Below are 14,054 nucleotides of genomic sequence, written 5' to 3'. Positions count from 1 at the left end.
GAAGTCAGGCACTGAATGGGTAAAATTGCAGATGTTTGGGGGTTGTGGAGGAGAAAAAGCATTTCAGAACTGAATGGGAGATGTACAGCGTGGGTTGAAATAGCTCAATGATTCAAGCAGGTGAAATGGTTTGAAATATTAACTTGCCTGAGGACTTTGTGGATTTTTTTTCCCTTTTTTTTTATTACTGCATAAACTGTCCCTGCTAGAAGCTGGCTGTGGATTGTCAGTCACAGCTCTCCGAAGCGCGGGGTGTCCGAAATGGGACAAACATCTTGGCAGGTTTGAGGAGTTACAGTCAGCAGGGTTTTCTTAACTAAAATCATTCTTTTGGCAAAACAGGTCCAGGGGCTAAATTCTGTGTGCTTGCATCCCTCCTCCTTTCCTTCTGTGACCAAAAATCATCATTTTGTTTGTTTGTAGCAACATGAACCGTGAAGACCGGAATGTGCTGCGTATGAAAGAAAGGGAAAGGCGAAATCAAGAAATTCAACAGGGTGAAGAAGCCTTTCCACCTAACTCTCCTCTCTTTGCTGAACCATACAAAGTTGTGAGTTTATGCAGTTCTACAAACGCAGTTTTTTATCGCAGAAGTCGTATGCAAATTTGTATTTTAAATTTAGTTATAAATAAATTAATAATAAATTAATTTTTATTTTAAAATAAAATTTATTTATTTTTGTCTGCAGTCTTTTTAGATCCACAGCTCTTAGGTCAGCCAGGTTTGGAAGCAGGGCTTGAATGTGAGGATGGACAGTTACTAAGCAGCTCTTCTGGCAGATGTGTAGTGATGCTTGCAGAGGAGAGGCTGCTGTGCAGGGCGTGAGGGAGGGGATGATAAAACCATACATTTTCTTCTACTTTTGCTACGGTGACTCAAAACAATTGAACTGTCCATTGTGTCGTGCCAGATTGCTTTTTTTTTTTTTGGGGGGGGGGTGCTTTAGCCTGTTGTTAAACTTTCTAACCTTCAATTAATGTAATCCAGATCTGGGTAAGCTCAGAAAGAGAATGTTTAAATAGGAAGTTAATTTTAAATGCTGAAATGCATGATATGATAGAATTATCAGCTTTAAGGAGTGTGCCAGTTGTTTGTATCTGGTTTTTTTAGTTTGTTTTGAAGGCATTGACTCTGTTTATGGTCTCATACGGCTTCAAGCCTGTGCTAAATTTCCTTCTGTGTTTGATTTGCTGAACAGAACTGGAAAAAATAACCTAATTCTGTGAGAGCTAAAATAATGGACCATTTAAGATTTTCATTATGTAACTCAAAGCTTACTTTTAAAGCAAACCTGTTCCCTTATCACAACTTCAGCTGGTTTGCAAGAAGTAAAACATTGTGACTGAAAACTGTGCTCCTGTAGGAGGAAAGTTGAGAGATTTTTAAATTATTATTCCCATCCTCCCATCATTTTATGGTGCTTGATAACCAAATCCCACAGGGATGAGGTTAACTAAGGCTGGTTGAGGTGCACGGATAACGATGCAGTGTACTCATTTGGGAACAAACTGATTAGATAAAAATGAACCCTTTACATATAATATTGTTGGCAACAAGAATTATGCTGGTATAAATACCCATTAAGAATTACCTGCAGTGATGATGTTAAGCTGATGTTATTTTACTGTTAATTAAAACTTTTTAGGACTAATGCATTGTGTTTAGAGAAATAGTCTTTAAGGTGAGCGTTTTAAGGTGACAATAGGCATCTACAGTTTCTAAACTTGCATCCAGCATTATTTGAACCACTGATCAGTGCTGTTTCAACTGTTCCTGCTGCTGAAATACATCTTTTCCTTATGCTTTAGTGGGTTAAGTTACTGCTTTAAGAACTAATTGGGAATTGGAAACAATGGCAAAAAAAGACTTGGATGTTAGCTATGATCTTAGCCCTGAAATTTAGATTATCTGCAGTAGTTGGTCAATTAACTGAAAGTGAATTGGTGATTTTTAATGCATTATTTTTTTTTTAAATTCTTTTCACAGACCAGCAAAGAAGACAAATTGTCTAGTCGTATTCAGAGCATGCTTGGTAATTATGATGAAATGAAGGATTTTATAGGAGACAGATCGCTAGAAAAGCTCGTTGGAATTCCCAAACCAACTGTACCATCAACACCAGATGAAAAATCAAACCAAAGTTTCTTTGGTGATCAGAGACATAATACTAGCTCACATCAGAGCAGCAAATGGACTCCTGTAGGACCAGCACCTAGCACTTCCTCGCAGTCTCAGAAACGGTCCTCGGGTTTGCAGAGCGGACACGGTAGCCAGCGTGGCAGCGGCAATAACACTAGCAGTGGTGGCCAGAGACACGACCGTGACTCCTACGGTGGCAGCAGCAGTCGCAAAAAAAGCCAGCATGGGTCTGAACACTCCAAACCCCGTTCATCCAGCCCTGGAAAACCATCTGCTGTTTCTTCTTTGAGCTCCAGTCATTCGAGATCTCACGGAAATGATCATCACAGCAAAGAACATCAACGTTCAAAATCTCCCCGGGATCCTGATGCCAACTGGGACTCTCCCTCCCGTGTACCCTCATTTTCAAGCGGACAACACTCTAATCAGTCTTTTCCACCTTCACTAATGTCCAAGTCCAGTTCAATGTTACAGAAACCCACAGCGTACGTGAGGCCGATGGATGGACAGGAATCCATGGAACCAAAGTTATCCTCTGAACACTACAGCAGTCAGACTCACAGCAGCAGCGTGAATGAGCTGAAGCCCAGCAGCAAAGCACATCTAACCAAGCTGAAAATACCTTCTCAGCCACTAGATGTAAGTGACACTCTGATTCCTGGCTTCTTAAATGTGAGTCCCTTTGGGCTGGGATTTTCCAGCTTCTTCAAAATCCCAATCTACATAACTGAAATTTAGTTTTTAGTAAACACTGGGATTTTTTGTTACGCAGAGCATCTTAAACTTATGAAGACCTGTATTTTAAATGGGGAATGTACAAAAGGAATTATTTTTTCCTTCTGCTTCTTCCATGTGAATACTGTGATTTTTATTAAATAAAGGCTACGAGACATTCAGAAAGGCTAACTTAACCCAGAGAGGCTAATTGTAGAGCATTTCTGTAGTCAGAAATTAAGACAAATAATTGTCTTAATAACTAAGACAATTATTTTGTAAGTCACAAAATAGTAGGATATTCATAAATATTTTGCCAAGCTAGATACGTACATTGTCATTACTGGCAGCCATGTTGTCTTAGACAAGTGGCACTATCTGCAGAGATCAGATTTTCTTTTGAAGTGTGTAGCAATTACTAGATGGGATTTATCCTTCACCTAGAGAAAACAAGCTAATGCTAAAGCACAGCAAATTGAGCAGAGTTCAGAACTGGTATCAGGTATGCTGGATACAATTACTATTGGGTTACCAACCTTTAGTAGATGGTAATTCCTGAATCGTGAAGGCACAGACTGTGACTACAGCTCACTGACAGGGAGAGTGCCTTCCTTAATAAAGTGTCATTGCATCTCCTGTTTAACTGCTTGAGTCATGGTAGCTAGAGAAAAGCTGTTTGTTCCTGGGATTTCAGCAAATAGCGAAATAAAATCCAGGGCACAGGTAAGGACATCTGGAAATAAATTATTTTCTTATTCCTGAAGACTTGACATGCTAATGCTGATGTATGATAGCTTTGCTGCCTTTCTGCCTGTAGCAGTCAGGGATGCAGAAGATTCATAGTTTGATAATTATTGATGTTTCTAGGTGCATGCTCCTGTGTATGTTTTACTTCATAATGCAGTTTGTCATTAGTGTGCATTCACAATCCTGCCTTTGAGTTCAGATATTATCCAGTGGCTTCTTCCAGGAAACTACTGAAAGCTACAATTCTCTTCCCCTCTCTCTAGAAGTTTTCAATATCACTGACTGCCTGTGATCACTTTAACTGTCAAGTGAAAAGTAAGAGATTACTGTGGCAGTTTTATAGATTTTATGTATTTGCTTTTCATAACTGGATGTGACTCATAGCATAAAAATCTGGATCTAGCTGATATTGAAATTAATGTTGCTGAAAAGAATTAGCGAGGTCTGTTTGTATCTATACAGAGTCCATATGAATCATGATAGGGATTAAAGTTTATTTTTAATTGTTTCTAGCCCCTGGGATCTTTTAAGGAAAATTTGCTTTAGGAGACATTAATCTTGAGTTTTGATTTGTAGGCATCAGCGTCTGGTGATGTGAGCTGTGTGGATGAAATTCTCAAAGTAAGTTCTCTGTGCTTTTGTTCATAACTTCTTTGTTGAAAATACAAACATGACTAAGGAGGTGGAAAGCACTCTGCCGTTGATGAGTGCCTTTTAAATTGACTTGGCTGCAAGTTGTTACAGGCGGGCTCTTCAATTACTGCTCTCACCAGGTAGACTGGGGAAAACTGGAGGCAGAGCTGTGTGTGAGCTGGGCACTGGGCGTTGCTGGCTGTGCACATCGTCTCCTGGAGATTCCTCACTGCGTTCCTGTTCTTCTAGGCCACCTCCCTGTTAACCTGAGCAGAATTACCCATTTCTTCCAACAAAATACAGTCCTTACATTCCGATATCTTTTTAGATTATAGTCAGTTTTTTGCTACCCCACAGCAGAAGTTTCCCTTCTCTTCTGCCTAGGTTGTTCTCTCAAGTCTTTAGCCTTCATGTGATCTCCTGGTTGTGTATCTACAATCACAAAAGAATCATCAGATTCTGCTTGAGCATTTCCATGGCTTACCATTTGCTCTGACCTTCAGTACCCCATGGTCCTTGGAGATGCTCTGAGTGAATACCAGGCACTTTCTTTCCGGCCTCAGGCATTTGATTTTCCCCTTTTTCCCCAAACTTTATAGGCTTTCCTTTCCTGGGATTCTTTTTTCTACCCCTGTATCCTGCATGTGCTCTTTGCAGTCTGAAAGGATCAGACTCTGACTTCTACTGCAGTTCATGTTCAGGCCAACCAATTTTATTGATTTATATGTTTCTGCTTTTTATTATGTCTTAACTGTCTGTTCTCATGGGTAACAATTTAAGATTTAAGGTTTATGTGCAAAATCTTTGTTACGCATTTGGGAAATTAAGAGCCGAATGTAAAGCTTAGTGAGTTGTGGACAGTGAACTGCAAATCGAGAGGCAGGGTTACCATTTGAGTCAGGATTGTAACTTGAAATCTTTGCTTTAATTTTGTTAATAGCTTTTCTTTTTTGTTCTGGTTACAGGAGATGACCCATTCTTGGCCCCCTCCTCTGACTGCTATTCATACACCGTGCAAAACCGAACCGTCAAAGTTTCCTTTTCCAACAAAGGTCAGTCCTGTATCAAATACTGAATGGTGTAATAACTCCTATTAAAGATCAGTATTTTGGAACTCTCTTAAAAATTCAATTTTGTATAGTTCTGGGTTTGTTTCAGTGCTTTGCATCTGTTTATGTTGCTTCACAACAGCTTTTGCCAGCGGTGGCCTTATGAAGAGTGTCCTCGTTTTTCCTCTCATTTACACACACACAGCAGTCTGCAAAGATGCTTTCCTTTTACTTTTTAATTTTTGTTTCATAAATTCAAACCTTCTTCAGGTTACTTCTCAAGCCTGAAAATACTATTGATCCTTTTTCCCTATTAGGGAAATGTTTTGCACCATTTTGTGTAGAAGCAAGCGTTGTATTTGCCTCTGTCTAGCAAAGCAGTGGACACTGGCTTGGAACTGCTAGGAAATTTTATTTATTCTGCATAAATATGAATTTTCCTCATAATTTTGGAGTCTACTAATACTTCTATTAGATCTCACATTTTCAGTTACAAAAAAATTAAACCAATTTTAAAATTGGATGTTTTGATAAAGAAATGTTCAGATCACTTGTTCTGAAAGTTCTCTTCCTAACCTCCCGTGTACTCAATAACTACTGAAGTGTTTAAGCTATTGATTCTGAGGAGAAATCTGTCGCTCTTTGCTGCTGTTGACAGCACAGGGCATCTTTCCAGGAGACTTGCTTGAGCTGTCACCTCTGAGGAAGGAGTTCTTTTGCTCTCCGCTGCTTGCTCCCTCCCCTGAGGCTGGATCTGGCAGCCCCAGCTGCAGGGTTTCCAGGCAGACTGGCACTGGGGATTGTTTCCCTTGAAATACAGCTCTGCAATCTGCAGTATCTGGGAAGCTGATGGGTAGGCAGGGTGGAGATAGGCAGGGTAGATAGCTGTGGGTAGCAGCTTTAGCAAGTACAGTTCAGTTTGTGACAGCTGACTCATTCAAGAATTCATGTTTTGTTTCCTGTATCTACTGATTACCAGTAAAAGATTTAAATCGACAGTATAATTTTTCTCCAGACTCAACTTATCTCTGAAATGGATTGGGGTGCTCCACCCCTCGTTTGGCATAACTTCAGAGTGAACAAATTATACTGTTTGTCTTCTAGAAGTTACCTTTCCCTTTCTGACCAGGCAGCAAGACCACCACTTGCTGCTGTCGGTTTCCTCTTTGATCCACATTCCTCCCCAAAACAGAACAGTGGAGTCTTTTAAGCTTTTTCTCTCTGAGGTCTCTAATCTCACCTCTCTAAACCAATTGTCTTATGTGAATGCTTTGACATCACCCCTTTTTTTGGCCCAAGTTTCCAGGTCCCATGTTGTAAGTGCACATCCACAACACTGGTGTGAAGTTAAATGGTTGAGGTTCTGGTACTGGCTGGGTATCCCCGAGCTGTGGGCAGTCCTGTCGTCGCCCGCTGCCTCGCGTGATCCTGCCTCACTGTGTCTTGCTTCTCTCCAGTGAGCTGCATGTGTAGAACACATGACACCATTCTCAGCTTTACTTTTGAAGGCATATCTAGAAAGAAGTGTCCTTGTATGGTTTCTTAACACTATAATGATGAGTTAGATCAATATTAATCTTGCCTGTGTCACCTTTAGTCAGGGTCTATTTTCTGTGTTACGTAAAACTGTGAACTTGGAAAGAATTCTTTCTTTTTATAGTAAAGCAAGAAATTCCACACCTTTCCTCATCACCGAGGGTACTTACTCCACTGCTTTGAATACTTATTCCTGAACCTTTGGGGAAGTATTTTCCCTTCACACACTTGTGAGCACACTGGATTGTGGGGTTACCTTGAACTGCTTGTTTCTGTGTTTCTCTGGTATTTGACTCAGTTTGGGAAGAAAGAAGGTGTGCAGAGATATATTTGTCTTTGTGATGCAGAGAGAAACTATGTAAGATTGCACAGCCTTGTTGATGTTTGAACAAAAAAGATAGGTTGTGGGGTTTTTTTGAACCTATTGACCTGGATTGTGTTTCTTCACCCGGTTTGCAAAAAATTCCATTTATGGCTGCTCTGAGTCTTTTGACTTCTTGCCAGTTTTTTTATTTTGTGGCTGCACATCTTAGCCATGGAACTTTGTCAACTTCTGTCTCCGCATCCAAAGGCTGTAATTTCCTCTGCTCTGTCATTCTTGGCAGCAGGATCTTCTCAGAATTCCAGTGAGTTATCGAGCCATAGGCCTGTGCAGTCTGGACCCAGAGAAGAATTCAGAAAACAAAACAAAACAGTGGTTTACTTTAGTCAGGCAGTACATTTTGAGGAAAGCTTGTTCTCTTTAATACTGTGCTCGATTTATTTACAAGTAACGTGCTGCAGTGTTTCACAGCATTCCTCTTGTGTGCAGAAGTTGGGTTGTGTTTGACCCACACATCTAAAATTAAGCTGCCTTTGGTGGACCAGTCAATTTTATTTGTAAGACTGTTGGGATTAGCTGACTTTCCCTGTGTGTACACAGGGAGTAACTTAAAGGGATCCAGACTCCTAACCAGGGCCTCTCTGCATTTGCTATAAATATATGTAATAATTGTCAGGAAGTCTTTGAATCAGAAGATAAAACTTCCATGAAAATAGGTCAGAGAAAGTTTTGTGGATGCTATGAAAAAAGCTGAGATTCCTGAGCCTCGATTAAAAATGTTATCCAATGACCTAGCACTCTATAATTTTATCCTTTTTTCAAGCTGTGGGCTCGCAGTCAAAAACTCCAAGAATACTGGCTTGTTTGTAGAATATATTTAAAACCCCAGCTATTTCTTAGAGGGTGGAAGTTTTTTGTTTCAAAGCAGCGTGAGTGAGTTTTTGTACCTGTGTGGTGACCTCCAGGCACCTCTGAAGAGCTGGATTCTGTCTCCAGGTTTGTTGAGCATCTGCCCAGTGCTGGAGATACTGAGAACACCAGCAGTCAAGTCCTTTGATCCACTGTAATACAGAAACTTTCTTCTGAGAAATAAAAATGAGATCTGACCTGAGATTTCAAACATGCAGTGGAAATGGTGCCACTCACCATAGCTGGGCTACAGCCAAGCTGGTAACCAACAGATGAGAATTTGGTACCCAAAAACTGTTTTTCCCTCCACAGTTTTTGTGTTTGAGTACAAGCTGCAATTTTGTTTCCTGCTCAAGTATCTTCACTATTTAACCTGAGCAGTCTTATTATACTTTGGTTAAAAGAGTTTCCTTCCTTTTAAGTTGTTTGAAATGTCTTCTTTCCGAAGCAGAGCGTTAGAAGATGCTGCTATAAATAACTTTGGAGTTGAAAGCGTTGCTTTTTTTTAATCTCAGAGTTTGTTAAAGAAATATGTATTCAAAAACAAAATAGATGGCAAGAGAGCTGGAAAAAGTTGCACATTTAAACGTAACAGCTCGTTAAAGTGCACTTAACTGAAAGGCTTAACTGTGCCGGAGAAATAGGAAGTTGACTCAAGTGAACAATTAGGCAGGTGCTTTCTGTAGAATTTGTGTTGGTAAGAAAGGATGCTGGTTCCTCATCTTGAGCTCACCCCAGCAGTTGCTCTGTAGATGTGGTGTTTGATTGCCCTGTGGTCTTGACTTCTTTTTTGACTTGTAGTTTGTCAGCTTGTGCAAGCTGACAATGGGAAAAGGCAGTCGGGGAATCACGCTTGTCCTCCCTGTACCTATGTAAAAGAGAAAAGCCACTTCTAACTTTGAAGGAAGTGTAGCTGTTGCTTTCTGTTGAAGTCACAAGGCTTCTCTCCAACTTCATCCTCACTTTGCATTTTAAAACATGGGTTAATTTGATTTTTATCGTCTCTTCCTTTCTTTAAATTAGTGAAGATCAGAAGCATTTCAAACGCCTTAAAAGGGAAGCTCCTTATCAAGTCCCCTATCAAAAAAACACTTGTTCAGTGCATTATTGCAACTGCTTTCACTTTTGAAATAAAAAGTTAAAGGAAATTAGCAATATCTAAGAGTGCCTCGCTGAGTAAAACCTTTGTGTGTTTAAAAGAATTAAATTTTGTAAATTGTGTGTATAACTGCTGCATGTCACTGACTTGTTTGGGAAAACTGGTTCACGGGTATACCAAAAAAACCGGATTTCATTGCTGAATTGTTATTCTGGGTTGCCATTGCCAGAGCATTTAAGTAAAATGTATGTGTCTGTCTTTATGAATTGAGTCAAACATTTTACTTTTTTATTTATGGGGCCAGCATTTGTCCTCATTTTAAAATGAGGTCAGGAAAGGTCCTATTTTAAAATGGCACTCTAGCCTGGAAGTAGGTTTTCAGTAACTCGGTAGCCTCTGCATATTTGTTTGTTAAAGCAATATTTTAGTGTTTTTTAAAAATTGATAATCTAATTGATAATGTTTTGGGAGACAGAGTTGGGCTTTCTGGAGTGGGAATGCTGAAGATCATACAGGTGCTAAAATTTGCAAGGCTTCATCTTTCAAGGCTAGATTTATAGGTAACAGATTGATTATCTGTCAAAGGAAGTTACAGATGATTGTTTATTGGCTTTTGGACAAGTGAATTGTCTGATTACATGAAGATTTGGCCTTTGAGGGGGGAGACTTGATGTCCTGGTCAGCTGTGCCTGGCTGCATGTACCAGGGATTTGCAGGGAGCTGTTGCAAGAAGGGGTTTTTGGGCAGAGCTGTTCAGATTTTAAGTTTAATTGTCTCCTGGGCTCCTTTGCAGCTGCGATTTTGTTGTTGTTGTTGTTGTTGATGGGTTGTAACTATACTCATTGCTTGTCCACTGTGATGCTGTGTATGTCTGAAAAAGAAAAATGCAGAGGAAAGAATTTGAATGAAAATTCATAAAACTAGCAACAAAGCTTGTCCGTGTGTGAGGAAGATAAAGAGAAACATACCAAGTGATTCCTCTCCATGCTGAACACAGCTGAAGACAGGATTTATGGAGGTTACGTAGGGATTTTGGAGTTCCAGCTGCCATGGAGTACAACTGCTCATGGCCCTTCTTAATCCAACAAGTGGGAGAGCTGGGCTGAGGAAGAGGAGCGTGAAGCACTCCTTCCCTGGACTGGCTCTGCTGTTACGGCTGGTGACAGGAGTTTTGGGGCCCAGATAAAGAATCTCTCTTTCCATTTTGCTGTTAGCGTTTGTCTATTTTTAGAGGTTGGGTGCCATCCTTTAAGTGGAGAGAATATGTTGCTTAAAGCATGGGTTTTAATATGGTAAAATTCCCAGTGAGAAAAACCTTTTGTGATCTTTTATTCCCTTAGGAGTCTCAACAGTCCAGTTTTGGCACTGGAGAACAGAGTAAGTATATTAAACTTCCTGTAATATGTTTAATGTTTTTGTTGTGATTCAGTATTCTTAGTATGTCGTGTTTTTTAAAAGAATGAGATTTTCCAGACTGGTCATAGGATGGAGTCTTAAGATTTCTGTATTTTCTCAAGTTTTAACTTATAAAACAATGGCTTGGTTTTCTTTTTCATTTCGTGTTGAGATCTAGGAAGTTAAGACTGAGTTGTCAAGGTTGTTACTATCTTCTAGGGAAAAATAAAATTATTTCTAATTTGTCACAATTTCTAATTCTTGGAAAAAAATGCCTCCTTGATCTAATTGAAAGTAGCTGAATACTAAAACAAAACCCCCTTTAAAAAACCCAACTCTCTGCTTGGGGACATATTATAAACAAAAATAGCACTTGTGTGTATATTTCAATAGAAAAAGCACATTGGAGTTTCACTGTTTGTTTTCACTTTGTAATTTTATAATCGAGCAAGAACTAGTCAAGAACTCTCATAGTGATATGCTCAGCAATATCCTTCAATTTCTTGTCCCAGAATGCACTTTCAGATTTTAGACAAAAGCAGCTTTTACTTCTCTTTAACTGTATTATTGTTTTGAATGTTACTGAATTTAATAATTTAACACAGGTGACATACAAGGTAAAATTGCATTAGATTTGTGCTGTTACCTCCCAAAAGTCTGTCCACCACTTCTTGAAGTGATTAAACAGATGAAATAGTAAAAGAAGAATGGTTTATTCTTAGATATTCACAAGCAGCTTAGTCTAAACACCTAATACAGTGGGGAATTAAGGAAACAAATTAAAACTTAATTCCATAATGCCAAACCATAGACTTACGTTATAGTTGCAGCTGATCTTTAGGTGCGTAAAGAGAGAGGCAAGGTTAGGCAAACCACAGGGCCAGTCTTTTAACTTCTATTTCAATTTTCTGGGCAACTTTTTAACAGCCTCTGTTCTTGTTTCTGTTGAGCAACACTTAGCAATTTGCCAGGATTAAAGAAAGGTGAAGGAACCCCCCCCCAAACCAAAAACCAGATGATATCAGTATGTATTCCTGTTGTAAGGATTGGGTTCTGAGTTTGATTTCTGGATCTGAAGGTTGCTTGTCCACTAAAAACCTGCGTAGGGCTGCTGAAACAAGTCAGAGCTTGGCAGGCTGATCTATATCCTGTATCCTGCATGTAGAAGGCAGTAGATTAATCTTGATAGAAGGAAAACAGTTTTTCACACCATTAATAACAAATTAAGTGTGTATTAGTTTACACAGCAATGATTTAAATAATTTTCTAGATTTTCTTGATTAAATTATTTGCTGTATTTAGTGTTTTATCTCTGCATCCACTCACTTCTTCAGTCTGTGGGAGATTATACCTGGCATCAACTAGTTACTGCTTTCTCCTTGTCTGCTCAGCCGTTCTTGGTTTATCTAAGACTGAGTACTTCTGGCAGCTGGGGAGTGACTTATTTTGCTGGCTGAGTTTTCAACTGTGCCTTTCTTTTTTTCTTCTTCTAGAACGATATAATCCTTCATCAAAAACATCCAACGGTCATCAGTCCAAATCGTAAGTGGCTGTTGAGAAAAGATTTCTCAAATAACAGTCGATTTTAAGAGACTTGGAAAATAGCTGTTTCTTTTACTAGAATGTGTCAGTTCTTGCACAGACTCTTTAGCATATTTCTCCTTGACTGGCAGGAAAAGGGGATCATTTGTAAGCAGCCATTTTCTGGGTCAGTAGACCAAATAATGGCACAGCGGAGTGAATAACAAACACACCGTGCTGCCTTTCCAATCCCCTGCTTTCTTGTCAGTTGTCAGGATAGGTGTGCAAGAGTTTGGACCTCGGAATTGGCTTGTGAACCAGAAAGGTATCAGCAGATAAGAACGGGCAGGGTGGGACGGGACTTATCAAATGTGCACATTGCAGAGCTGTCAGCTGGAAGCAGCTTGTGGTGGTTGCACAAGTGGATGGGATGGGGAACTGTTTTATATTGGAGCAGACAGTAAACTCTGTTTGGGGTCCTGTTATTCTAGCAAATACTTCTATTAGTTATGCACATGGACCCAACATTTTACTTTGCCAATCATGCAACTGGGAGAAGAATTACAAAGCAACTGGAATATTCTAGGTGTCTGTAGTCCGCCTTTCTTATACCTAAAAATCAATTGCATGCTGTTAAAAGATTGTTTCCAAACAACTATGTCCATGAAAATAAAAGATTTACCAGCTGATTGTATGTTTAATGAAAGTGGTTGTAGATTCTGAAAACCTGGTATTCGAAGTTAACGTTGGTTGTGATGCAGTCACAAAATGAAGTCGGGTTCTTCTGCTTGTCTGCGCGCACGTTATGGTATTAGCAAGATGAAAAAGCACCTGACCTATGGGAAGGGCATAGAACAAAAAGAAAACTCCCTCAGTTATTACAGACTGACAGTCAGTTTTCCAAAAACATGTATTTTGAGAAGATGCTCTTATGCAGCCAGTTCAACAAGTGGTAGAAGTAGAAGTTGACCATTTGGCTTTGCTTTTGTCATCGCAGTATAGACCTCTGAGAAGGATCTGTGCTGTCTCCAAAGCTGGAGAACGTCTAAGAGCAAGAGATAACACTGGACATCTATTGAACTGGGATGCACTGAGAATATGTTTACTGTGACAATACAGTTTTAAATTTAAAATTTAAAAAAAAATGATCTGGTAAAAAACCTTTTAAAAAGGAGATAAATGCGTCTTTTGTAAAAGGATAGCAATGGAAAGCACTTTGGGAGCTAGATCCTAGAGGCTGATGTTTCTTTTCAGATCATCAGTAGAACAGCTGTACTGTGAAACTCAGAAATATTAGACTTTTAATCTTTTCTCTTTTTCTTTCTCCAGATGTGAATCGAACCAGACAGAGTAAGATATTTTATTTTTCTAATCAAAAATGTTTTTCAATAAGCACAAAGGCCCTGTACCTTGCTTTGTGTTTCAGCGTCTTCACATGATTTCGTTATTGTGAAATAGTCTATGTATGACTACCATAAATAATTATAGCTTTAACTAATAATGAAATAATTATGGCTTAGAAGAGTTGCACTGTTGCCACGGGACAGGAAATAGCCACTAGTGCTAGCTTTCTTGATTCCATTTAAAACAGGATTCTTGGCCTTTGTGTATAAAAAGTTGAACGTGCACAAGTTAGCTCCTCCCATATTAGTAAATTGTGTTGAATTTCCTTTCAAAATTTAACAGAATGGACTAAGGAGTCAAAGTACTAGAATCCTTACTCTGCACTAAAGAATGACTTACCTCACCATTCTTAAACATTAAATGCTAGAATGGTATCTTGTGGCTTTCACCCACGCAGCCCGCTTCGTAGTATAAACAATAGCATGTTGAAATATAGAAGAATGTTTTGAATGTAATTAAAGTACGTGGAAAAACTTGTCTCACTTTCTCCCTTTTTTTCTTAGTATGTTGAAAGATGACTTAAAACTTAGCAGTAGTGAAGACAGCGATGGAGAGCAGGTATGTTCAATAAATCAGAGTTTCACA

At 39.2% G+C, this 14,054-nt stretch overlaps 1 protein-coding gene across 1 annotated transcript in view; it reads left to right on the top strand.

Annotated features, from left to right (window-relative positions):
* Nucleotides 1-427: 427 nt before the first annotated feature.
* The window catches only part of AFF4 (ALF transcription elongation factor 4), a 28,205-nt gene continuing 14,578 nt past the window's right edge, over nt 428-14,054 (top strand). Inside the window, exons 1-7 of the mRNA XM_010172353.1 lie at nt 428-550; nt 1,988-2,779; nt 4,178-4,222; nt 5,200-5,286; nt 10,490-10,526; nt 12,038-12,086; nt 13,973-14,027. Of these exons, the coding sequence (XP_010170655.1) occupies nt 428-550; nt 1,988-2,779; nt 4,178-4,222; nt 5,200-5,286; nt 10,490-10,526; nt 12,038-12,086; nt 13,973-14,027 (1,188 nt within the window). The remainder of the gene's footprint in view (nt 551-1,987; nt 2,780-4,177; nt 4,223-5,199; nt 5,287-10,489; nt 10,527-12,037; nt 12,087-13,972; nt 14,028-14,054) is intronic.

This window comes from Antrostomus carolinensis, unplaced genomic scaffold, assembly GCF_000700745.2.
Source record: "Antrostomus carolinensis isolate BGI_N321 unplaced genomic scaffold, ASM70074v2 scaffold40707, whole genome shotgun sequence".
NCBI lineage: Eukaryota > Metazoa > Chordata > Aves > Caprimulgiformes > Caprimulgidae > Antrostomus > Antrostomus carolinensis.
This window is presented reverse-complemented; position numbering and strand designations above follow the sequence as displayed.